The sequence below is a fragment of the Cynoglossus semilaevis genome, chromosome 9 (assembly GCF_000523025.1).
Source record: "Cynoglossus semilaevis isolate Cse_v1.0 chromosome 9, Cse_v1.0, whole genome shotgun sequence".
Classification (NCBI taxonomy): domain Eukaryota; kingdom Metazoa; phylum Chordata; class Actinopteri; order Pleuronectiformes; family Cynoglossidae; genus Cynoglossus; species Cynoglossus semilaevis.
This window is the reverse complement of record NC_024315.1, coordinates 13,345,718-13,372,234: the sequence shown is the minus strand read 5'-3', so window position 1 is coordinate 13,372,234 and position 26,517 is coordinate 13,345,718. Positions and strand designations below refer to the sequence as shown.

Below are 26,517 nucleotides of genomic sequence, written 5' to 3'. Positions count from 1 at the left end.
TTCATATGTGAACTGCCAGACAGATCATCAGAAGTACACGTAGCACTGAACCACTTCACACCCTCTCACATGACAGCCTCGTACATGGAAGAAAAGAATAACTATAACCTGAGAATCAAAAAGGTTCTGCCAACAGAGAGACAAAGCAACAATATACAAAATAGCTATGCATTTGTACATATTCATATACTCGGACATTAGAGGTGCATCCATTTTTACTCTTTATATATATATTACTAATGAAGTTGAATACCAAATGAAATAATAGATTTTTATATAATCTGAAAAAAAGCACTCCTGCCGCCGTCCTTTCTCAGTTTGTAAAGTGCTCGAATGTGGCGAGAGAAAAAGAGAGAAGAGGCGAAGACAAATATTTCTGGCTGAACAAATCATATGGAGAAATTTAAAAAAATGCTATAAGTGAATATAGTTAGTTTTGAACGGTACAAGAACATAAAAACATACAGAGAAGGAAGATGAACCAGGGCCAAACTGAACCATTCTTGCAGGGACTGGTGGAGGAGGAGGAGGGGGCCTCGATGACACAATGATTTTTATTTAACATACAAACGTACATCTGTGTTAACCCGGGGAGCACGTGAGAGAATGTCAATAAGACGGGGACGAGCAAAACAAAAAGATGTACGTCTTCCTCACCAGAGTCTGTCTGCGATCTGTACCCAGCTCTGTCTGTGAAAGTTCCACTTAAAATTTGAACCTTTTTTTTCCATTAATACCATTAATACAAATTCACAAAGTCACTGCTGGCATAATAACAAAAGTTTTTTCAATTGGACTTTGAACAACGTAAGCTACCAATGTTAACTTAATAGTACTTTTGACGTGTACTTCAACTGTGGACAGACAACACTGAGGTAGGAGGAATTTGTGCAGCTCCGGTGTTAGATGAGGTTAAATGGCTACAATGGGCAAGAAATGGCTACCTGCAATGTTAAAGATTCAGCAGCATGACAAAGGTTATTTTAATTAGTTAAAAATGCAGGACGAAATGGTTCCTAACTGTTATTTAAATGCCTGTTCATTTTTTTTGTTACTGACCAATATGTCTATGGATCCTTCCGGGGTTGGGTTAGACTAAACTAAAGATTAGACTAAGATTAGACTTCTTCAAATGCTCTTGGCTAATGTAGAAACAACTTATCATATTTGTTTCCTCGAATGATCTACATCTAAAAAAAGACTCGGCTTTGTCTGCTAGCAGCTGTTCACATAGATGAGCGAGCTCATCGATGAGATTGTAGGAAGACTGCTGTTTGCTCGAAGACGTACTGATCCAGCTCTGGGCTGGGCTAAATGTGTGTGTATGTGCACATTCACACGTGCACACACACACACAATTACACATGGCGACCCTCATTCCACGGCGAAGCCACAGGTCTCCTCAATGGCTGTTAGAAGTTTGTCGTAGAGTTTTTCGTAGTTCTCGTAGGGAGGAATGTCAATCCGATTAAAGCTGAAAAATAAGGAAAAGAAAGACGGGTCAACACCGACGACATGAGGAGTGGAAAATAAGAACACAATACTTCATTAAAATGGATTTGATTATCTTGTTTAGTCAAGTCAATTCATTTTTATTTGTTACCCAAATTCCCAAAACACATCGACCCTCAATGGAGGGATTTTACAGTTTGTGTGATCATCAACTGGTGGCCTGTGGGCTGAATCCAGCCAGTAGAATTCTCCAGACCGGCCCACGAAAGGAATTCAATGTTGTGAGGATCAAAGAGAAAATATAGTGTGACTCACACTATTAAAGGCTAAAAATGCATTCATTTTTGGAATAAAAAAAAAAAAATATATATAATAATGTTAGACAAAAATGTGATTTAAATTCTGGCCCTTTAACAAATATACATAGTTGGTGACCTCTGGTTTAGACATCCATATAAATTCAAACACTCCCATCACAGGGGAAAGTTAAGCTTCATATATGTTAAACTAAAGTTGTATTAAGTTTTGTGTCTGCAGATGTTGTTACACACACCAGGTATGAGCTTTGGGCAGGTTGTTGGCGTTGGCATCGATCTGGTGAATGGTGAAGAGTCTAGGCCCTGCAGCTCCTGCAAAGTAGAAAATGCATCCACTCAGCTTCATATCACATCATATCTGAGTCAAGTGACTCAGGACAGATGTTTCTTTCCTACGGTCTATAACACAACTGAAAACATGTTAAATGTTTCAAAACTCTACTAAAAACTATTTTATTAATACACATGGTCGTTCAGTTACATGAATCCTTAAATATAGAGAATAAACAGGCGCTCTGCCTGTTGTCATGTTGGTGTGATGACATCACACATTAATGATGTCACATTAAGAAACATCATCTCCGGTCCTGCAAGAGCATTTAAGAGAACTGAGTGAAGCCCTGAAACAAAAACCTGCCAGTTTTAGATGACAGACCACACAGACCGTCAGGTAAATTACCCTGCAAAGCTTTGAATCCCTGGAGTGGAACTCTGGAGGAGCCCGTTACAAACTGCAGTAATCGTGCCCGCCGCTCCTCGTCAAACGATTCCACAGCTTTCCAAAACCACTTCACGATGTTGCTCTCGGGCGTGCAGTGCTTCAGACGAGTGTTTGACTTCCAGTCTGAGATGTCGATCTTTCCCAGTCCACACACGATCAGCTTAAAGCAAGAAGGTGTTCAGAATCACACAAGATACAAATTTAGATCAATGTGTAATATATGAAGAATGTATTTTCTTGGATTTGATTTTGGAAGTGTACTTGTCCTGCTGTACCTCCAGCTCCTTTTCATCAAAGGCTTTGAGAAGGTGTTCGGGGATGACCTCATTAAAACCCTTCTGCAAAGCCAGAAACTGAGCCTCGATGCCACGCAGGAAACGCCAGTTCACGTACAACCTGCAGAAGAGGAGAAATGAGTCTGAAGTCTGAAATGTTTTCAGCCAAGCCACATTCCAAATATATGATCCAAACGGTGGTGTAATTTAATACTGGCAACCAGACAACTCGTCTTTTCTTACCTCACATACTCCTTTTTTGTGTCTTCCGTGACGGGAATGCTTTTACCATTAGGTTTGAGTTCATGTTGGATGATCTCTCCATAAGCATTGTGCTCAACACAGAAAGTGTGGTCTAGGACTCCAGAAATTTCATTGTCCCTAAACCAGGGAGGGGGCACAGGGAGAAAAGACAACATTACTACAGTACAGTTCATCATTCATCTGCAGAGAACAGTAGTCTGCAGTCAACATTAACAGAATGTCATCTACAAACAGATAGATTTCATATGTGGTCATTCTATCTTTTGTGACACAAAAGTCAATAAACGTTTCAATCCAATCACGGAGTGACTGAAAAAGCAACAAGAAACCCACTTAAAATAAATAGTCCAAATTTAAGATTACACATACACATGTTCTTGCAGCAGAGGGCGCCACAACTACATTATGCTGTATTACAATAACCTGGATGACCTGCTGAGCAAGACTAGAGCTACAATGGAAACTATGATGGAATGTGTGAAAACTATTTGTCTTACTCATTAGATCTTTGGTAGAAAAACACGTAATTTCACATGAATATCCACATCAGGTGCTGTGATATTAACTATCAAACGATGCCATTAATGCCAAGAAACATTAACAACATTTATGACTCCTCTGCTACCTAAAGGACACCACAGAACGCTAGCATACATGAGTTAGTTGTCCTGTTCATCTGTGTGCCTTCTTTACAGGCTCACTGAAGCAATGTGTGTGACACTCTGAAACACCTTTGCCTCTTTTCTATATTTTCTTTTGTGAATAGGATACATTTCCGGCACATTCTGGTGATTTTTCTTTCTTATTAAAATGCTGTTTATTCTCATAAAGATTTAGGTTCACAAATCACAAGAATAACCAAAGAATGTGTTGCTAGAAGGTGAACAAAAATTACTTACAGAATCCAGACAAGGCTGTTGTGCAGATCAGGATCAACAGACTCCATATCATCCAGAGTGATTGGTTTACCTAGCAGTTGTTTGTAGAAAGGCAGAGTGAAGCCTCCATCAATGTAGTGGCCGTGGAAAACTGCCATTCCCATGATACGGCCCACAAAATGGAAGTAGGACAGATGTTCCTGCAGTCAAAACAAATACATTTAAATACATACATATAAAGCAATTATAAGAACATTTATTAAGAGCCATGTAAAATAAAGCAGCTTGGATCAAAGATACATCCGTGAGAAAACTGTGGACATGTGTTCTATCATCCATCGTCATTAATTACATTTCTAAAAACAGGACAATATGACACTTGACTCTCTGTCTAAATCTAATGACAATAATTTCTAGATTCTTATCTTCTCAAGTCACATTACTCCAAATAAAGAATCCCTACTGGGTTGACTGCAGAGTCAGGATTAATCTGCAGAGTGTAGATGTCATCTCTGGAGTACTGGAACAGGCCGTAGTAGGGGTTCAACATCTCATGGGACAGAAGGTACAACCATTCCCTAACAAGCACACAGACAGAATAACAGTCAGATATGTCATTTAAATAAAGACAGGACATAATCGCTTCTATCTGGCAATTATACGTGCAAAGATTCATAGGACGGTTTACCTTGCGACCCCACCATAGTCCAGTCCTTCCTCTCCTCTGAACTTGATCATCAGTCTTTTCCAAAGATCCTTTGGACGCATCTTCATCACTTGTCGGTACGACTCCTAAGATTCAGTACATGCAGTCAATATTTCATTACACACTACTTTTATTCATTTTTAAGTCAATTAAAATCATTTTTCTATCTGTCTCCTGGCCCCCAAAATAAACTAGCGAGAACATGCTAACATTGTTACTGACAACTGCTAGTTCTCAGCCCATCAGCTTCATACAATTAAATATATATGTTTGCATTCCAATCCATATTGTTAAAATGTGTAATAAAATCCAATATAATAGCATTTCCTACATAATTCGGATGTTGTGCTGTAGAAGTTGATATCAGAGCCCTAATTATTATTTAATTCAAAAGCACACTTCCTGCATTCAATTACGGTGTGAAAATGGAAACCAAAACATTGCATCATTGGAAAGTAAGTTGTGAAAGAGAACAAGGTGTAAACAAAACACGGTACAGTAAGAGTACCACAGCTGTCATATTAAAGAGCAGTGAAGTCGTATTCTTTATTGAACCTCTTGTAGTTCAAGTTGCTCTGTACACTTGCAAGTGCTGCAAAAACTCCTTTTCACCACTTTTTTTACCACTCCCCTTTGAAAAAAAACCTTTAATTGTTATTTAAAAACTTTCTTGCAGTTGACAGATGGAGTATAGAGGTAGAGTTAAAGTTTTGTGGTGTTGTTAAGGCTTTCCCATTAAGCCGGTATCAATAAAGGTTTTTCCCTGCTTTAGACCTATTACATGTATAGGATTAGAAAAAAATGCAAAAAGTAAAATTCAAAGATCTGGTTTAACATTGTTTCCATAGATACTTAGTTACTGCATTTCAGCTTTTGATGCTTTAAATAATCTATACACAATAAAAACTCACATCATTTTTTTTTTATGGATGACTTGCAACTATGGCCATTGGATTTGAATGTTTACGTTAAACAGGACCATAAGGCATGTGCTCTGATAATCTTTTTTAATAAAAGCCATGGCTCCTGAAATGTGATGAATAACAATGTATGAAAGAGGATCTCTAAATATGGGTGAGTGCTGTGCTTCAGCCTACCTCAAATATTTCCTCACGGCACACCTCAATGCGGCAATGACCGGCCTGCGGTTGTTGATGAGACAGTTCCTGTCGCAGGATCTTCAGCTTGTGCACCAGGTCCCTCTTGTATTTGGGGACGGTCAGGCACTCTGCCTCTTCAGGTAGCTGTGCTGGTGACAGGGCTTGCTGGTGGTTCCCTGGAGGACCCACCTGCTCCTTTGACGGAGTCGGTTGACTGAAAAGATCAATGGTTTGAAAGTGAGGTTGAAGTTATGCAGTATGTGGATATTTAAGGGTTGTGCATGACAGTGAGTATGTATGAGTATGTAGGAATAAAGTGAGCTGTACAGAGCTTTGCACCAACAGTGTTTTTAGTTTACTTGGGGACTTAACAGTCCTCAGGTGACCTTTCTACACAGTCTACGCTTATGTATTACAGCTTGTTACTTTCACTTGGCCACAGACATATTCACCCCTTTCATAAAGTCATGAAAGTAACAAACAAAAAATGTAAAAAAAAAGGGGGGTAATCACCTGAAGGGAATTCCCCAGCACCCTAACCACCAAAGAAAGATTTCCCTCTAATGCCTTCAAACTACTTATTTATTTATTTTTCAAAAGAAAGTCTTAAAATAAAAATTCACACTAAGTATATCTGATCCCGATTACGGAAAAGCTGGGACACAACTTTGGTAAATATTGTCATTGAGAAAGGCAGTAAGAGAGTAGAATCCTGGATAGGCAAAGAGAAATGGAAGGGAAAAAAAGGTAGAAAGTGTTAAACAATGGGAATGTGGTGTGAAATATAACTGATGTCTTGTGGTTTTCTGCCACAAATAAAAATATTGAACAACGGTCTCAGTAGCAGTAAAAATCTCCACTTGTTTGTTTCCACCTGGAGCCTGCAGGCTGTTTTGCAGTTGCATTAAAACAAGTTTCTTTGTGTTTGGAGAAGTATGCTGGCCACAGAGCAGACCCAGGGATTTTCTCTGGCTCAGAGTTTTTGATATGTATTCTTTTGTGCTATTGCTATTCAGACCTTGTGTTTAGAAAGACTGTCTGAGGAATATTCTTACACAAACCTGGCAATGATGTGCCCCTGTCTTTGCACTAGCTCTCGCCTCCTTCAGCACTTACTGTGGTGCTAGTGGTAAGACGACTGGGTGGGCCTCATAAAAACATAATGTAAGACGCTGAGCAAGCAGACCACTTCTTAAAAAGCAACTACTGTCCCTCACTCGCAGTGGACTGTGGAGGCTGCTGCTGGCCAAACAAAGGCAGCACATTGGGAGCCCAAATTGGCACATAAAGGAAGTGGTCTTTCTAGGTAGCAATATGTAGCCACCCAAATACAGCAAACCAAGAAAAGATTTCTCTGGTGTTTCCCAACTTTGTTTGAGCCACATAACACAGTTCACATCTGAATTGCTTCACCACCAAACAAAAATGTCCCAAAAAGTATATGATAATAAACTATATAGAGCTTCTAGTTAATTAATAATAATAACTTGAACTGTTGATCACACATCAATAATTATAACTTATTTGCTCAGTGTGAAACCTGTGCATGTTTTGTTAAACAAATCTGACAAACTAGCACGAATTGATGAAAGACAACCAGCAAGATCTTCATCAACAGTCTTTCTTTTTAGTTTTCATCTGTCACTCGCCCTCTCTCAATGCACACTAGTGCGCTGTGGTGCAAAGGTTGGGAATAACTGCAAAATTCTATTTTGGCTTTCAATATTACATAGGTTTATCATTCCATGACTGAGTCAACTGTGGAGCAAGTGCAGAGCCTCCAAGCATGTCAAAGAAAGTGTAAGTCTGCAACAAAGCATCATTTGGTTTGTCTTTTGAGGTTTTAACATAGTTGATCATTTCTGCTTTCCAAACTAAACAGGTTCTACAAAGCTGCAAATTTGCTAGGGTAGAAAAAAAAAGAAACATGAATTCTGTAGCTGTGAAAGGCTGCACCATCCACCACCACAACACCACCCACAGACCTCCAACCCATCCATTCATCCATCCTGCGCAAAGAATCAAAGGGCCCTTTGTGAGTATTTCTGCTCACAACATAAGCTAATGCCCTGTTCTTTACACTTCCCTTAAAGGCAGGCAAAGTCAGTGCTGAACGTCAATGCTTTCAATTTCAATGCAGAACAGATTCAAAATGTAAAAACAAACACACATATGTATTGCATTTTCAAATGGATAATGCTGGCATAGATATTTTAACTTTTTTTTTAACTGCCATACATCTACACAAAGCCATTTATACAAGTATAGAAGGTAACAGAAACCAGCAGCAAACAAGAAGGCTGTGTTGATGAGCAGACAGATGAGGATTTTGCTCCCCTTTCATTGCTTGGATGCTGTTTTGAATGAGTGGTTTGTTTTAGCTGGGAACTGATGTTTGCTGGGGGGAATGGAGGAGCAGATGGCTTCAGATAGTTAGCAAACTTTGGCCACCTCCAATACAACCTTCTCCTACGGCTTCAGGGCTGCTGAGCAAGCTGAACACAAGAAACATTTGAAGAATTTGCTCTGCCCAAGCAGTGCAGGTTTGGAAAGTAAAAAGTATTTCATACACTGCTCCAACAGAGTACTTGATGCACTGGGGTTTCACTTGCAACATATTGTTCTCTCTTCAGCTCCTTGGAATCCCTGCTTCTAAATGAGAGTTGTTAGGTTAAATTTCCTGTTGATTCAATCAGCATGTTCACAGCTGATGAGAAAAGACTCACTATTGTTGATTATTACCTTTTACAGCCTGTGCCATTCCATTAAAACGGCCCTGAGGGTAACTCTACCCACCCCACCCTTTCTGTGCCTCAGACCTGCTGTGTGAGGACAACTGTGTTCTGGGCATCCCAGGGATCCATTTAGAAATTCTGCCCTTTTGCACTATTTCACCAAGGTGCTAGCTGTCGAGCAGTATTTTTGTCAGGTGGTAAATGCCAATCTAGGTATAAAAAAACTTTAAATCACAAGATGTTCCAAAATTGCTCCATATTGCTGGCATTTTGTTCTGAGAATCCAGCTACTTTGTGTGTATCCCCCTGCCTGCACCGTCCCTCTCCTCAAAATCAGTCAAGATGTTACAGATGATGAGGGTTTTCTACTTTTGTATGAAAATATTTGGTGGAGGTGCATTCCATCATTCTCTTTGGGCTGAGGCATTTGGTAAGTACTGTATGCTATAATTTCTTTTTTTAATGTAGGCATGATTTTCCATCTTCTTTAAAATTCTCCAATGACTCAATGCTTTTCATAGACTGAGTGGCCTCCTCCTTAAGATGCTCTTTGTTCTCCTGGGTGGGCTTTGTCGTGTTCCAATTCCTGACAAATCTGGTTAATCTTTGTTGCTGTCATGATATTAGCATAACGGACCCCTCCTTTACCTTCGACCAGCCAGTAGTCCTCAATTCCAAGGCTGATGATTTTGGTCTTGATAGATTTTAGTCTCACATCTGTATGTGATGTAAAGATGTCTTTTTTTCCCTCTTCTTACCCATTTCCATGTTTGTACTGTGTCTAACTGAACCTGTATTGCTCTTGCAATGCTGGACTAAAAGCTAAGGCTTTAAAATCATTTAAAATGTTTATTTTTTCATGCCTGCCTTACACATCTGCCTCATGTGGCAACCTTTTGGCAGCATGAATTTTTTTAAATTTCAGGCACAGTGTTTACTGTGGGAGTCTATGAAGAGAGCAGCTAGAACTAGGGAACCAGAATAAAGTTGAAATTTGACTGAGAATTAGATAAATCTCTGGCAAGGATCAAACCAAGCATAAAATATTTAAATATTAACCACGTAGAGGATTTACTGGTATAATCCAGAAAACCTGGTATATGCAAAAACATGTTATTTTCAATACATTGCAATAATGTACTACTTTACTTTAGAGTCTTAAAGGTAACGTAGAAATGATACAGACTGGATAACAGAGCTGAAATTCAACTCACCACCAAGGGCTATTCTGACACATGTGGATCTTATTAGACCAAATGGCCAGATGTTCATTTCCCAAACACGTCCACATTGCCAGCTGCTATTATTGCAGATAATTTTGACTTGACAATAATTTGCAACAAATCTATAGGATGAAAGTCTCCAGATCACTGCTTCATACATTTTAGGAATGTATGTGTAATATCCCTTATTTACCATAGCTTAACTGACCTGATTTTTTATTAACCCCATATTGACCACATAATATGTGACAAAGGCTTCAATTAAACATTTCGTTTACAAAATACGACGTGAAAGAGCTTGTAATAAACAATTTACTTTTAGTGAGGTTATAAGAACTAGTAGTAGGCCGATATGAACGGTGCTAACATGTGTTTTATATTACTTTCCCTAGTGGAGTGGACTTTAGACTTCTCTTCTGGCTTAGCTGGCTGAGATCTAAGTTCCAGTGATGATAGACCGATGTTAGATTTTCTTCTCAGAGGGTATAAACACACTCAACAATGGCTCAACAACTCCTTAACATGATAAACTAGCATTAGGAGCACGATGGTGAGTGAGTGTGAGCATGTGTGCAGCTCCCAAGTTTCTGTGATTTGCTCTGAGCAGAGTCTTTGCAAAAACTACAGTAAATTTATACTGAAAGATGTGGACAGTTAATGTACTTTTGCTTATGGAACCTAGGATTTTTCATTCACAATAATAGAAATGGGTGTCTGTATTTCTGTCTTCGAGTGACTCACTGAGTTGCTCAAATTCCTTGGGTATAAAAAAAATCTTTGAGACTGTGGGCACTGAATTTTTCATTTATACAGTATGTATGGACTGCTTATTTCAAATCATATGTAAGAGTGTGAAGGAAAACTGTGTAGCAGATTCATTAAAATGCGGCATAAAAGTTTGGGAATGTGCAGTGTTGGTCTGCGTAAATGTCAGTGAACAAGTGTGTGGGTTACCTGAGGTTAGTGTTTTGGCTTTCTGTAACCACACGGGAACCATTTGAACTTGGGCTGCTGGACAAAACAAGAGGGGAGGGAAAGGAAAAAGAGGAAGACAAAAAAGTTAAGATGGACAATGGGATATTATTGTAACAGTCAAAACAATAAGAAGACGGATACGATTTGAATGTAAATGTAAATTTTAAAAAGTGCATGACAGGAGATCATTATAACAATGAAAATAAATACGATAACAAAGCGGTATAAAAAAAAGCAGAATCAGAAGAAAAGTGAGAATGGTGAGAAAAGAAAAAAAAACTACTCAAAAAACAAAGTGGAAAAAAATATATAATATAATTTTATAATCATGAATCTTTGGTTTGTCCAAGGGACCATAAACTGTTACTAGGTCAGACTCACTTGAGAACTAGATGGAGGTTGGCAGACAGCCGTGGATCTGTGAATTGTGTTGTTCTGTTGTTGTGGTCAACGAAGTAGACACGTCCAGTTGCTGTGTTTCTTATTTCCCAGCCTGGTGGCAGAGGTCCAAGCTCTTCACAGTTCACATTGCTTAGGTCCCTAAACAGATAAGCAACAGATATTAGCATCAATAAGAGTGCTAGTAAAACAAAATGACTCAATTTAACTTTAACAATAGCATTGATAAGAAAGATAATAAAGCATTGAACACTACACTTAAGTAATGATACGACCTGAAGAGCTAAAACAATAATGTATCCACTGATGAAAACAAAGTAAACCCAAAATAGGTCATTATAATGAGGACCTTGTATAAAAGTCAAATCTGAACTCAGGTGATGTTCAGATTAAAAGGTAACAATTATGAAAGTATTTTAAAAAAGGCTAAAGACTTTAAGCACCAGTTATTTAAGAAAGGTCCTTGAGGCAACTGTTGGATTAGTTTCACATCAGTGGCTACATTAGAGGCAAGAAAAAAAAACGTACCTGGGTACCCGGGGGTCATGCCAGGTGCTGACTCCTGTCTGTGTGTGAAGGAAATAAACCTGACCCTGCTGAGTGGTTCTTTGCTCTGGAAAGTAAACAAACATTTTAAAATACTGTAGCAGAATACAGTGATACAGGTATTTCATACATCAGCTACAAGTCATAGCTGGTGTATGTAATGACAGGGGAAGAACTGAGAGAATGCAGCTTGTAAACTGTGCAGCTCTTCTTCCTTGAAATACAGTGATTTAAAATTGGGTTGTTTCCAGTTGTATTCTGTCACTGACAATCAATTCAAATCCATTCACAGATGGATGGCGTGTGCCAGCTAAATTGTGTTGATAGTCTGTGCGTGATTTTGAGCTACTCATACACTAACCATGAGTTCACTGGGGTTCGCCCTGGAAAATTGCTCTGTTGCCTTTGGCCATGAATCAGTAAGTCATTTGTCTTAGCTTTGCCATCCTCAGGGAGAACAGTTCCAAAAGTGTCCTTTATAATTCTTGACAAAAGGTTCATCAGTTAAAAAAAAGAAAAAAATCTTTTGGTGATCACTGAGGCCAACAATAATCAAAAATGTGGAGAAAGTACATAAACTTTATAAATGTGCTCAGGTGTATGTCAAGTTTACAGTAGGTTAAAACGTGAACCTTTTGGTATCTTTACAGGAGTAATTACCAAGACAAATGTGCAGCTTTTTAAGAACTCTTTGAGGTGGCAATATTCATTTACAAAAGCAATTTAGAAAACATGCCCATCTTAAACAGTGTACTTTGTCAGTCGACCAGTAATGATAGAAAGCTTCAGCTGGTTCTTGTATGTGATTTACAAAACTAGTACATCAGGTTAATTCTTATATATTAATGCCAACATGGTAATTAAGTTAGTGATTAGGCCAACCTTTCAACGTTGTGTGTGTGTGTGTGTGTGTGTTGCAGTCTCACCATAACCCTCAGGAAGATCAGGTGGTGTGTGCAGGTGTGTCCGACTCATGTAGTTACGATGTCGCTGCGATCGCACTCGTTTCTCCTGGATCCGTGGCTCCCCTGTTGGTCTAGTTGCCTCGGCCCCATTAATTGGTGTCATCACTGGTGTGTTCTCATCCACCACACAGCTGAGTGGGCGCCCTGATGGGCTGGAATACTCCGACGCAGGTCTGGAAGAGAGTAACCATGATCGTGTTTGGTCCTTGTGACTTTTATTTGTATTGTTTTGGACAAGGATCATGAGAAGGCAGTGACGGCAAGGGCAAATCGTTTAAGAGAGTGCCGACTGCAAAGGACATCAATGGACAAAGTGGTGAAGGGAACAGTGGTGATGCGAATGAGCTGTTAAGTATAATGTTGAAGTGTGTAATGCAAAAAAGACAGATTTTAAGCAACGACTCATTTTTGATAGTATTAGGGCATTTAACAACCCTTTTTTAGTTAAGTCACACAGCAACTCTGTTTCTCTTTATCAGCAAAGTCAACACAAATAATACTAAATAATAAAATAATACAATTCCTAGAGAATTTCTTAATAACAAAGTAGAAACAGGAACACTGAAAGGTTATGATGTTAAAGAAGATAATTATTAGGAAATTCCAGTTTATTTAACTACAGCTGAATTTTAAATCATAATTACTGAGTCAACAGTTAGGGATGTTAGGATCCTGTACCTTGTTGGTCTTTCCCACTGGGTGGTGCGTGTGATGTGGTTTAGATACTGAATTCTTCCTGAAGTTGTCCTCCTCTCTTCCCACCTGCATTTTCCAAATTTAGACCAACAGGTTAAAACATCATACACAACTGACAACATCAATACCAAACTCCTCAATTTATACTCACGCAAAAAAAAAATATTTCTACATAGAATAAAAGTCAACTTTTTAAGATTTTTATTTAAAGAAATAGCAGACTTTTTTGGTCATTTTCAAAATCTTTGTATCTTTTATAATAGAATATTATAATAAAATCACATGTCTCTCATGCAAAGATATGGTAGTTATGTTGACCATAAATTAAAATTTGTGGGCCATAGTTTTGGACCTCTAAAAGCCTACCAATAATAGTGGAAATTTCAGATGTTTTCAGGAATTTCTTTGTACAATATTTTATTTTACAAGTAATATTTATCTCAGCAGAGCAAAAACCAAAACAGACCTAACTGATTTCAAAGCAAAAGATACAGCACTGACCCATCAGGTAAGTCATTGTCAAAGAGACGACTGCAGTCCACCACAGGTCCTCCTGACCCGATGCGATCTCTGGATTGAAGGCTTACTACAGACAGAATGGTTAAATTAAAATATGTCTCTTTTGATGTGTATTCCTACAATACCATAATCAGTTAAGCTAGCCTCCTGTGACATACTGTTTAATAAAATGTATATATTTTGTATATCCTCGACTGACAGATAATTGAAACGATGACAACTTAAGGTAAAGAACTATAATAGTAGCTGCTGATGTTGAAATTGTACAATACAAACAAAGCTTTCTTTAAACAAATTAATTATGATGTACTTTAATTAAGATAGTGAATATATAATGATGAGGATAGATTTTAATGTTTGCCATACGTCCTCTCAGCATTTTCAGTGTTCAGCTGTCACATGTCTTACCTACAATTTGTCCTCTTACAGTATCATTATCATTGGGACCCAGTTTATTTAGATCCAGTCTCTGATCTGAAGGGAAAGAATAAAAAGATGTCTTGATCATCTGTCCTAACAAACAATATACAAACCAATCATTAATAGGTACTTACAGCCAGTGTCTTTTAACCTGTTGATGGCGTTAGACAGGAGGCGGACACAGCCCAGAAAACCAGCACCTTGTTTCTTGTGGATCTTCTTGTGGTTCCACACACTGATGGTGATGGAGTCTGCTTTTCCAATATATCTAATGGTTTAAAAAAAAACAGAGAAGAGTTATTACAGTAACTTGCAGTACTATTATACTCAGAAGAATTTGGCAAAATAACTTCTTTCAAATGTGAAGAAATGTAAATAAATCAGAAGCATTATCTAATTTGTCGTTGTTTTGAATATTTGTCTTATCTTTAACAAATTAGCTTCCAGAACATCAACTAAATAGAGATGCCAAAATAGTTGTTTTGATGTAATGATAACACAGAAGCTAATGAATGAGGAAAATAAGTGAGATAAGGACAGATGAGCGGAAGGCAGTTTAAAGAAAGTACAAAAAATAAATGAAGAGGACATGAGGGCAGTTTTGAGAGACAGTAGAAAGGTGTGCAGGTATCTATTCTGTAATTGAGGCATGGCTTAACCTCAGTGTCACCTGTATCTTCATTTATACCTACATTTTTATGCAAATTAAACTGTGGCTCCTGCCATTGTCATCCTGACATGTTATTATAAACAGTGAAAGCCTTCAACCTCCAATAGTAAAAAATTATATAAATGTAAAAATACATTTCAAATTCCAACTTATTGTGAATAACACAGCTGCAAGTTGATGTTCTATAATTTGTTTTTTCTTGTATCGTTTGCTATTTGATTACCCTATTAACAGCCAAAACACAGGCTGCAACAGGGGGAAAACACCAACATTATGTAATACATTATTATATACAAAACAGAGCTTAAAGGCCATAGTGGTGTTAGTGTGATGTAAGGAAGGCTCCACCCCCCCAAACACAGGAGTGGTAAGATAAGTGAGCTTGCCATCAGCCCACCCCTCCTTTAACTGTGTAATAGTATAATAACTTCCTCAACTAAAACAGAGGTCAGTGGTTCAGAGTGTGAGCTTCTAGTAGGCCAATGTGAAAAGACAGGTTGGGTGAGATAGAAGTACACACGTTAACAAAACAATTCGAAGGTGTATATTGAATCATAAAATTTAAAAAATAATTATATATTTTATATATATAATGTTTTCTATTTATAAAAAAAATAAATAGAAGACATTATTAAACTTACAGATCATAATGCTGATTCCACTTGGGGTCAAGGGTGTTTTTCACAGTGTCTGTCGAGTGGCACTGTCCTGAACCATCTACGACCACTTTGGCAAAGGGATCTGGTAATCCTATATAAGACAAAAGCATAGACAAAAAAAAAGTATATAGTAGAAAAAATATAATAGTACAGTACACATTTTACACAACAATGATGCTGGTGGACGTTGACATGGACTCTTTCGTCATGCTATTTTAATACCAATCTTAGTGTCTTTTTGTTTATATGACACCGGGTGCTGTGTGCACTGACCTGTTCTACCCTACATGTATTGTAAATGTGTCAGCATATTTACCTCTAGGCAATGAAACCTTACCTAAGTCTAACCTGTTTTGTCACCCTAACGTTGTCCTGTGCCTTCTTCTTAGTTGTTGCTTTTCTCAAAGGAAGTGAGAAAAAAAAAATTCTGTATCTTAATTTGATGATGCCAGTTTATAAATAATTCCTGAGTAAGTAACCTTGTTGTTAAATGTATAAATGCTAATCTCACATGCAGAGATTTGTTATTGACTACTGGTTACATCAAAAAAAAGAAAAGTCAAATGAATAAAAATAAGTTGAATAAACACCTTACTTAATAAGCCTTTATTCTAGATAGGAATGCCCAAGATTCCTTTTGTATATTTATTTTAGTGGCAATTAAAATGATGGTAACCATTAAAATAAATCAATAATTCTTTTTGAGATAATAGAATGACATATTACACATTTTAGGTGTTACAAATCCAGAACAAAGCAGACAGAATGAACAATAATGTTAATGAAAGCAGATGCCTTAACATATTATATATTATATAATACTATAAACTGCTTTAATGAGATAAAAGGTCACATTGTTGAAGGATAATAATATTAGAAACTAACAGCAAGTGTTGCAAATTACTTGGATGTTGTTGACAGTTAACATGACAAATATTATGAAAAAAATTATTATATTATACCAAACTATATTTGCTCTCTTTTTGGTGCATTGTCTCGTCCTAATGGACTAGACATCTGTCACAACAGGTTTGGTCTCAGGTTCCCTTTGTTGGCCAAACCTCAGCATGTGCACAACAGACAGACATCAATAAGATGTCACTGTTGACAGGCTTGTTAAATGTCCAAAGGAGGGACAGGGAAAAGAACAGAAATAGACATAAAAAAAACATTTTACTTACTGAAGAAGTCTTTTTTTGCCAGGTTCTTTGCACACAGGACTGAAAGGAAAAAAACACGTCATGGTCACATTACGTACCAAAGTAATGATGTTTTCATCTCTAAAGGCACAAAATATTGTCCATCAAACTACTGCTGATAATATTATCAACATTATTTTGAGACTTAACCACTAATGCAATAATAATATAATAATAATAAAAGTACATCTTTTCAAATTTAATACATTTTATTTCTCATGAGTATTTTTTATAATTCTCAGATTTCCAATGGTACATCACAAGATAAAACAGATATGGGAAAACAGCTGTCTCCACTAGATCTACAGTAAGGCAAATGAGAGATGGCAGAAATACACAATGAGACACTTAATGTTCACAAAGAAAGAGGATGGAAAAAAGGTAGGAAGGTGAGACAAAGGATGAGAAGAGTAGAGGACACAAACTGCATTCAGTGAAGGAATGAACAGGTAGGAACTATCCATCAATACTCAAACATGCATTTGTAGCCACCTCCCTATGTTTCACATCAAGGTTTAAAGATGTTTTTTCTCAGTTCATTTCAATTGCTTTTCACAATATTACACTTCAAAGCTAACATAGAAAATGTGATTATCTTCCCTGTATTGTACAGGAGTTCTTAAGTGTATGGACATTTTAATGTATTTTGTGTGTGCAAACACTCATCTCTTGTCTATAGTATTTACTGAGATTCAAAATTACCAATCTCAACTAACTAAATCAAATTAACCAACCCCTTTTTATTGTGATAGTTGTCTACATACTCTCTTTTGCAAAATGAAAAACTGTGGTAAACCGTCATTTTCAACCACTGACCAATGCTTGCGCATCCAGAACAATTCTAAAACCTCTGACATATTTGACAATTTCACGCTGCCAGTTCAAAGTTCTCCTCCTTGTTGTATACTCACATTCTTTTGATTTTTTTGAGGAACTTTCATGGCAAGTTCAAAATATTGCCATGAAGCAGATTCTCTACCACACTCCATGCTGCTCTGTGTTTGCCATATTGGTTCCTGGAGTGTTGGCCTACTCCGTAAATGCCAGTTTCAACAACAGAGTATAAGTATGACAATCTCCTATTATGTACAACACAACAGCTAAGCAGAGTGACTCAGACGTTGGATGTTCAGCTCCTCATGCTAGGATGGCAACTACTACGTGGCTTATTTAGTCGTTAAGCAATACAAAAGTGTTGGCTGTCACATGGAATTTGAAATTTGTGGAGTTCAGGAAAAAAAATCACTAACATGATTAATGAAACAATGGAACCAAACATCTCAGCGAAATGGTCACCAAATTGACACTTCAACAAGAAGTTAATTTTATATTGATGCAGTGAAAAATGAAAAAGGTATTTGGATTGCAGTCAAAATATTCAAAAGTTTAACATTTATATGTAACCTTTCCATAAATGTCAACTGGGCCGTCAACTAACTGTGAAGCCAAAAACACTGCATCTACCGTAGATTTGTCTCAAATTTTATTTTGCCAACAGAACACATTCATAATGGTCAAACAACCAATTAGAAGAAGGGATGAGGCCTTTCATCATTAGTTTCCTGGCCATCCTTCCGTCAACAAATATCACAGGTGTGCACACACGTTACTTCTTAAAAAAATATTGGAATTAACACGTTTGATTGATCAAAAGTTTAAACCATGACATACAAAAGCTGTAATTAAAAAAGTGAAAAACAAAACCAATTTCATTTTATTACATCAAATATATTTAGTTAAGAATATAAGACAAATACAAACATTTAACGTTTTGTTTTCTTTAAACAGTATAATTGGAATTTTTAAATAAGGTGTTTTAAGTGTACGTACTTCTACTTGTAATATCATCCACATCAATTAGTTGGTCGGGATTTTAAATATATATTATCTTAACGGGGAAGCAAACGTGTGCACTACTACCACTGCTAAATCACACCAAGTAACAACAAAAATATACCCTTGTGTAACACAATCGACGACATAAACAATATTTTTTAAACTTTCGTTAAATTATTTGCATAAAATTATAACATTTTGATCTAGCTATCTTAAAAATTTACGTATCAACCAGCGTACATTTTTAGTTAGCTAGTTGAGTTAAATCCCGACGAGAAAAAAGTAAAATATGTAACAATGTAAACGTTCCGTAAGCTCCACAGCAGAATATCGTACGTACATATATATACATGTATATATATTTATATAAACATATATATACAAACACTCATCAGATACGATAGTAGGTATGCGAGAAATAAAAGTGTGCTTCTTCACCTACAACAATTGTTGGTGGACCGAGCTGGCTACCAAGCTAACTCGCTAACGTTTTTTAGTAAGGTTTAATGTCCTTTACCTGTCAACCGCAGCTTTACTGGGCCATTTCTCCTTACTCCTTGGTTAGACATTCCCCTCTGTGCTCCACCTTGAATCAAAAAAATCCTCCGAAAGTCAAAGAAACATATGCCAGCGTGAGTTTTTCTAAAGGTGCCTCTCGAAACAGTCCCTTAGCTACCACCGAGTTAGCTTGTAGTATCACCATAGCAAATCACTCTGACTGGTGCAACGTAATGATATCACCGTCACGTCGGTGTAACACTCTCTGCTCGAGCACAACGAATCTAAAGAGCGTGTTAATCCGAAACGTATTGCATGCTGCATACAATCAGTACAGATGAAACTCCGGTGAACGGTTTACCAACCGTCCAAGTTAATGGAGGTGATGGTGATGGAGAAAGCTGCAGTCACAGCCAGTGGTTTAGCTGAGGTAGATGTGAAACCATTGCACATCCGGCCATACCTTTCAGTATAAAATCACCACTGAATGACGCTATTGATGATTAAGCAGTTACCACGGTACAAAATCCTTTGTACAAAGATTCACATCAAGGCAACACTATGTTCAGCCAACTAGAATTTCATTATAACTTTGCTTTTTATAACTTTGTCTTATTTTTAATGAGCGTCTTTCGCAATTGCACATTAATTTAACAAAAAAAATAATGGCAGTACATACAGTACAGTTGTGGTTAATTATGAAATTTTGGACACTTAAAAAGTTACAATTTAGTCATAATAAATTTCCAGAAAACTGTCACAAAATAGAACATTTTTATTTATTAACATCTTTATACAGTGGCATTCAATGTACACGTGTCTAAAATATTTCACAGTGCAGAACATCAAGATAAGAACATCTGCATTTATAAAAATATAGTAACTTTTTTTTCATGCATGTTTATTTGTGCTAAAAATCTAAAAGGTTCCCTTCCTCTGAGGTCCTGAAGTCATAGCAGTTTGCTGAATTGTTAGGAACCAGCATGTCCTCCTCAACCTGAAAAAAAGCAGAATGTACAAAATTGATGAGTCCTTTCATGTTGTGATTGTTGTTTCATTGGGATGATTTCACATTTATTGATTGATTTAAAATTTAAAGGTTGATGTAAGTTTACAGAATATGGACATAATCAGAGTTAAAGAGAAAGCAGTATTTGACATAATATCTGTATTTTACTGCATGTGACCAAAAGTTATACAACATGACACTAAATTAATTAGAAATTATTTTAAACAGTAAAAATGCTTAGAGTAGATATAGAAAAGGTGAAGCAGTTTAAACTCAACCCTCCAAAGCGACAGAGCAGGCAAGGAGGAGATGAGTGGGCGGGGGAGAATTTGTAATTTGTAAAGTACCACAGTAGCATAAAAGGGAAGGATCAATAGTGATCTTACTAAATGTATTCTGGCAGTATCACAAATACTGCTACAAATAGAAATAATATCTTTCATGCATTTTAAAATACAAACTCGGAATTACAATAACTTTCTTCATATGTTTTTATTCGTTTTTTTATTTGGGTTTGAAGTACATACCTCCTCAGTGAAAAATCTGTCAATAATGATGACGGCGGATCTAAAGACAGCTTCATTGTCATGAAACTGCAGTGATTCAATCTTGGCAACACCGTCCAACTCCTCAAACAGTAGACACAGCCTTTTGGTCTCCCCAGCTTTGTGTGCCATCTGTGGGCAGAGAAACACAAATCTAAGAATAATAACTGACATACACACACAACCATTAATTTAAGTTATAACAAAATCATTTTGTAAAGTTTTGAGAAAGAAATGTATACATGTAAAATATTGTAGAGAGCATCCAGGATAACTAAGACCATCTTGGAGTCCTTGACTGAGAGAAGGTTGAGAAGAGGACCCAGTACGTTACATTTAACCAGGTAGGACAGTTGCTCTACTGTTCCACCACTGACATAATTGGCAATAGCCCATGTTGCTTCTTTCTGAGTCTTGAAGTCTCCCTAAACAGAGAAATTTCAAGAAAAATATAAAGAATAATTAGTGACTTTGTGTAATATGTACCATTGATTATTTTAAAAAGGCCAAACTAAAACTCTGCCTCACACAAAGCAGTCTTCATGCCAAACATTGCAGATAGTGAGATTTAATTGGAGTATTTATTGATGATAACATGTAAATACCCCTACATACAGAAGAACACAGAAATAATCTGTGGTTGTGCATAACCCAAGTTTTAGGGTAGTAATAGAGTTTAACCAGAATGCTTTAAAGAGGGAACATTTAAAATCACAAAACTGAATACTAATATAATTATTTATATTTATTTACTTACTTATTCACAAGGCAGCTGTGAATCGGATGCAATTAATTGCGATTGTGATCGTAATTAATCACAATTATTCAAGATAAATTAACATTCCTAAAATTAACAAAAAAACGTTTTTTGCTGTATTCTGCATGAAATGAAAATCAAATAACACGTAAATGTACAGTATGTGTTTTTAACTGGTAAACATCACCCAGGTGACAAAGCAGAGATGCTTTTGTTTGTCAGAAACATTCTATTATTGCTCAAGAATTAGCACTTTGTCCGTACATATGCTGGGGTTGAAAGACACCGAGCACATTTGAAAAGTTGAACTGAAAAGATAAAAATCTGTGATTGAGGGCAGTTTGTATGAGGTGTTTCATAACTACTTGTTATGAGAATAACATTTTGTGCTGAAAAGCACACACCCATATAAATATATACCTTTGAAAGGATTTCCACAAGGATGGGAACCAGTCCTGCATTAATAACCTCTTGGATGTGGGAGTCCTTGCAAGCTGTGAGGTTGGAAAGTGTCCAGGCTGCTTCTTTTTGGATGTGAGGCTTTGGGTGACACAGCAGTTCAGGGAATATCGCCAGGGCACCTGCATTTAGAACACACTGGGCCTGCTTATCTGTCCCAGCCATGATGTTGCCAACTGCCCTCAGTGATGGAGCCTTGGAAGTAAAGGACAGTCAGTTCTTTTTAGTAAACTGCATTAAAAATGCACAGGTTAGGATGGTGTGATATATTATTCTGATTTCAATTTAAATGAAATGTTAATGCACCTCTTCTTCAAACATTAGAAAAGGACTGAAGACAACATTGCTTTGTTCCTACTCTTGCTGACTGCAAATGCCATCAGGCTAACACAAGACAAAACCCACAGAGACGACTTTCACCACAAACACACGTATATCCCACAAGAAGATCATGCTATTAGTCATCTTCAAACCAAGCACTCAGAGTCAGGGACTTTAGCTATACAATTCTTCCAAGATTCCAAGATCACATCTCAAATGTATCTTAAAATGTGTGAAACATTTTATCTAGGCCTTTCTAAACAAACACAGTGCCAATCAAATTTCACAGCACGTACCACGACGTCGAAGTCTCCACAGGCCAGAAGCTCAACAAGACGAGGAAGCAGGCCTGCCTGCAACACCAGCTCTGTCGTTTTATTGGAGCCATCAGTTAAAAGACACACTGTCCAACAAGTATCAGCCAAGATCTCCTTATTGTCAAAGTGCAGGAGGCACGAGAGCCCAGGAAGTAGGTGTTCCACTGTTATTAAAGGAAGAACAGGGTCCTTGTAGCGACAGAGGTTGGTCAGAGTCCAAACAATATTGAGCAGATAGTCAGTCTGTTAACATCAAAGTGAAAAGGTAATTGTTAGCTGGACAAACAGCTAAAGTAGACTATCAATAGAAGTCAATGCTGATTGAGAACAGTTACTTACCATAACCTATGTATTAACCCAAAATACAGCATGTCTACAGCAAGCAAGACGTTGAGAAATATGAATAATCCCAAAATGTTAATGAAAAAAGATGAAAATTCATCCCATTCTGCTGTTTTAAGTAGGGATTGCTCAATACAGTTCCTTCATATCCAATATCAATACTGCAACTTGGAGTACTGTATATGCCTTCTTTTCTACACCACCATGCTACAGGCTACCATTGCCGTAAGTTGAACATTTGGGCTTAGAGCAGGCGTGGGCAAACTTTTTGACTCGTGGGCCACAATTGTTTTAAAATTGAACACGGGGGCCGGGTCAGGAGCAGATAGATGGAGCATTTGTGTGAACTAAGATAAATGACATGTAAAAGTCATGCATAGACACTGGTGCCAAACAAAAAATGGTTGAGGACTGCCAAGCAGAGAGCTCCTGTGAGTGCATTTCAAGTGTTTTAGTGGCTTGAAATTGAAGTATAAGCGTTCAAATAGATCATAGAATTCTTAACTTATCCCACTTGAATTGTTGTTAAAAAATAACTAGTTGCAGATTGAATATATGACTCATCCCTTTAGCATCAAATAATTAAAAGTAACTAAGTAACTTTTACTGAAAGTAAATGATTTTTAGATGGGTACTTTTACTTTTACTTGAGTAGAATTTAAGCAAAGTAAAGATACGTACAGTGAATACAGAGAGATCAGGAGCTGCCAGCAGAGTCAGAAGTGACTGGAGTCCACCGTGTTTGATCACAAGATCTCTGTAGCTGGATCCCTCACCTCAATATGAAAAGACACAGTCAGCTCTGCTGTAATTAACCATAAAAGCCAAGGAAGTAGTTGAGTGCAACTAATTAATTAATTAAACAACAACCTCAAGGCTGCTAAATAATAAATTATTCAACAAGAGTTTCACTATTTCAGACGATAAACCACATTCTTTGTAGGGCTGGAAACTTAGCAAGAATCAGTGGGTGCCTATGTATCTCACATAAAATACTGTTTAATGACCTGCTCATACTAATGCTTTGAGAGTGAGTGCATCTTTATACAGATCAAAATATCATATAATACAAAAGAAAAAAATCACAGTCACACAGGTATGATAAAATTAATCACAATGGATTCCACATACCCGCAATCTTACTAAGGGCCGAGATGGCCTGTTCACTTATGTCCAGATGAGGTGATGTCAATAAACTGACAAAGGCTGGGATGGCTCCTGCTCCTACGACAACATCAGTATAAAATGAGGAACTTGAAGCAATGTTGGTCAGGACCCAAGCTGCTTCAAACTGGAGAGAGGGACACTTGGACTGTTCCAGAAAACCCACAAATCTGGGAATGAAGCCAGCAGTGACCATGCTATAAACAGGTGGATCTGATGCTACGGAGAGCACCTTTCTATTCATCAAGGGAAAAAAGCAACACAAATGATTGGTTAATTTTTCACATTAAAAACCTGTGATATGGGACTATCCAAAAATGTTTCAATATATATTTCCCTGATGGGTAAGTTACAAGTTTGGAACAATTTTGCTTTGTGTTCCACTTTGAGAAAAAGAGGTCAAATCAGACACAGGGGTTTATTGATTTCTGATACTGGATTTAAAGCTACTGGAGAGTTAATCACAGTGAAAAAAAAAAATTAGTGAAGTTCAATGCATTTCAAAAATAATTTACCTGACTACCTGCATGGCCTGCAGCTGAATATATGGGTTCAGGCTCTTTATTTGTGCTTCAATCTCCTCCAGACACCAGTGCTGAAGACACATAGGTGGAGATAGATACCTGTATGGTCACAAGCTAAGTAAAAAGGCTGTTAGAACTTCAACATGATTCCTCACTGGTATTAACTGTTACACTCATAGCTTCATTGTAGAATGCATGGTGATTGGTAACTATAGCAGCAGAGCACAGTGAACTTAGCTGCTAAATACCTCTTCAATAAGATCCCCGTCTTGTAGTGCACAGATTGACTCTTCCATGTGACTGCAGCCATTTCGCCTCTTCAAGATCTGATCATCCTTCCTCGCTTTCCTGAGGTCTACAACAACTTTCGATCTCCTACGCCTCATCTCCTAAAGTTTCAACATATTTTTATTAGTACTTTTGCAAACCATACATCACGTACCTGTGTCTATAAGTAATAACAGGACTCACAGTGCTATCTTTTCCATTATTTTTGAAGTTTGCGATTCGATCTGCGATGTTGCTGTGAGCTGACATTCTTGACAACATTATGGCAGGCAGTCACTCTAGGGAAAAATTACTTGTGTCACAGATTTATTTCTAAATTCTAAATGATTTTACTCATTTCGAAGAAAACACCAATGTTGTCCTTTCATGTTTTTCCTGTGATTCCTTTTGACAAACTTTTACTAATTCTGCAGAGGTCATTCTGAAACAAATTATTCAATTCTCATTCGAGTTCCATTTTTTTGGTACTGATAATCAGTTTGAAGCTGAAGCCGTCGCGCATTTGTCAAGAAAAAAAAACACTGGAGTAGGCATCCACAATGAAGCATCGATTTTCAAGTGATACGTTAAAGCTGCTCTTGGCCACCAGATGTCACCAAAGAGAATCGTGCGGAACAGCTTCCAGAAATAAACCATTTATTTAGTTTAATATGTCCTACACCATCAAAAGCGTTAAACCCATTTATTTTATGCTAGATTTGCGTTTTAGAATTATCTTAAAACGTTCTCCTTGCTCCCATGGCCACCCACCGACCATATATATACACTGTATAATTAGTTCTAAGCAGCAGGTGTATAATTTGTTCTTAATGGAAACAGGTCATATCTTGGGACGTCAAAAACTATTTTTTGTTGAAAATTATGATTTTTTTTCTTTTGCGAAAAAAGGCACATATAAAATAAAACATAAAAATATAATATAAAGTGCCTCAAAATTAGTAATCCACAATTACATTAATCGGGTGAATAACACCTGCCAAAAATAAGCATATTAATGTAATATCGGTATCTATAAATATTTCTTTTGATAATGAAAACCTAGTAAAACAGTGCCTGGATTTCAACAAATTGCGTAATTAAATTTTTAAGCGGCATTTGCGCGTTTCATGACCCCATGAAACCCTGCCGTCAGGCCTAACAACCAATAGTGGCTAGTGGCTCGCGTGGCTAACCAGTTTTCCTGTTCGGTGCGCTTTGCAATTAGTACAAAGCATTTGCGAAATATGTGTACTTTAAAACTTGACGACTCACCGTCTTGTAAATCACAAGCTAGCACTACAACTTTTGCATTAATATTGCATTAAAACACGTCTCTCGTTTGTTTGTTTTTATCCGCTTACCGGAAGTTGCACTTCTGCTGGTCACATGTGGTAATAGCACGTTAATCTCTTACCTCATAAAGAATCACTCGGAAGCACCTGCCGAGTTTATTGTTTAGCTACCTCAGCTTACCTCCTCGGCTCCACCACTGTCAGCCCTCTAAATATAGAGAATTACAAACGGACCAAACAGGCGAGTAATGTTGAACAACGGCAATGTTTGCTGCATGTTGCCCTGTTCAAATAAATCATTCAATAAATAAAATACACAAACAGCAAGTCGTAATCAGTAACGAGAGCTAAAGAGTTTTAGTATTTGCGTGCAAATGGCTTTTTAAACATTTTATAAATAGACACAAACTTCATTTTTGGTATTATTTCTTGGATATGTATCATCTTTTAATCGTACTGTGACGCAA

The 26,517-nt window shown here is 37.2% G+C and overlaps 2 protein-coding genes across 7 annotated transcripts; both read right to left on the bottom strand.

The window, feature by feature from the left end:
• Positions 1–736: 736 nt before the first annotated feature.
• Positions 737–19,508, bottom strand: LOC103383976 (E3 ubiquitin-protein ligase SMURF2). 2 transcript variants are annotated; one of them, XM_008317324.3, is made up of 20 exons: positions 19,073–19,508; positions 16,702–16,740; positions 15,503–15,611; positions 14,326–14,459; positions 14,180–14,245; positions 13,754–13,838; positions 13,235–13,318; positions 12,518–12,729; positions 11,574–11,658; positions 11,028–11,186; positions 10,626–10,682; positions 5,711–5,927; positions 4,596–4,699; positions 4,371–4,485; positions 3,929–4,107; positions 3,009–3,146; positions 2,766–2,886; positions 2,449–2,650; positions 2,006–2,081; positions 737–1,474 (listed from the first exon to the last, which is right to left on the bottom strand). In XM_008317324.3, the coding sequence occupies exons 1-20, from the start codon at positions 19,122–19,124 to the stop codon at positions 1,375–1,377; spliced, it is 2,334 nt and encodes a 777-aa protein (XP_008315546.1). In that variant the 5' UTR covers positions 19,125–19,508; the 3' UTR covers positions 737–1,374. The 2 variants fall into 2 exon arrangements, with proteins under 2 accessions (XP_008315546.1, XP_008315547.1); XM_008317325.3 differs by having other exon boundaries at positions 10,626–10,679.
• Positions 19,509–19,800: 292 nt separating this feature from the next.
• LOC103383977 (importin subunit alpha-1) lies at positions 19,801–26,352 on the bottom strand. Of its 5 annotated transcripts, none has more exons than XM_025058866.1 (11): positions 26,120–26,352; positions 24,963–25,057; positions 24,740–24,880; positions 24,483–24,605; positions 23,935–24,203; positions 23,485–23,579; positions 22,441–22,704; positions 21,785–22,018; positions 20,850–21,032; positions 20,590–20,739; positions 19,801–20,050 (listed from the first exon to the last, which is right to left on the bottom strand). In XM_025058866.1, exons 4-11 carry the CDS (start codon positions 24,572–24,574, stop codon positions 19,964–19,966), a joined length of 1,374 nt encoding a protein of 457 aa, XP_024914634.1. In that variant the 5' UTR covers positions 24,575–24,605; positions 24,740–24,880; positions 24,963–25,057; positions 26,120–26,352; the 3' UTR covers positions 19,801–19,963. The 5 variants fall into 5 exon arrangements, with proteins under 5 accessions (XP_024914634.1, XP_024914633.1, XP_024914632.1 ...); XM_025058865.1 differs by having other exon boundaries at positions 19,802–20,050; positions 24,483–24,590; positions 26,120–26,351; XM_025058864.1 differs by having other exon boundaries at positions 19,802–20,050; positions 24,483–24,562; positions 26,173–26,351.
• Positions 26,353–26,517: the final 165 nt, after the last annotated feature.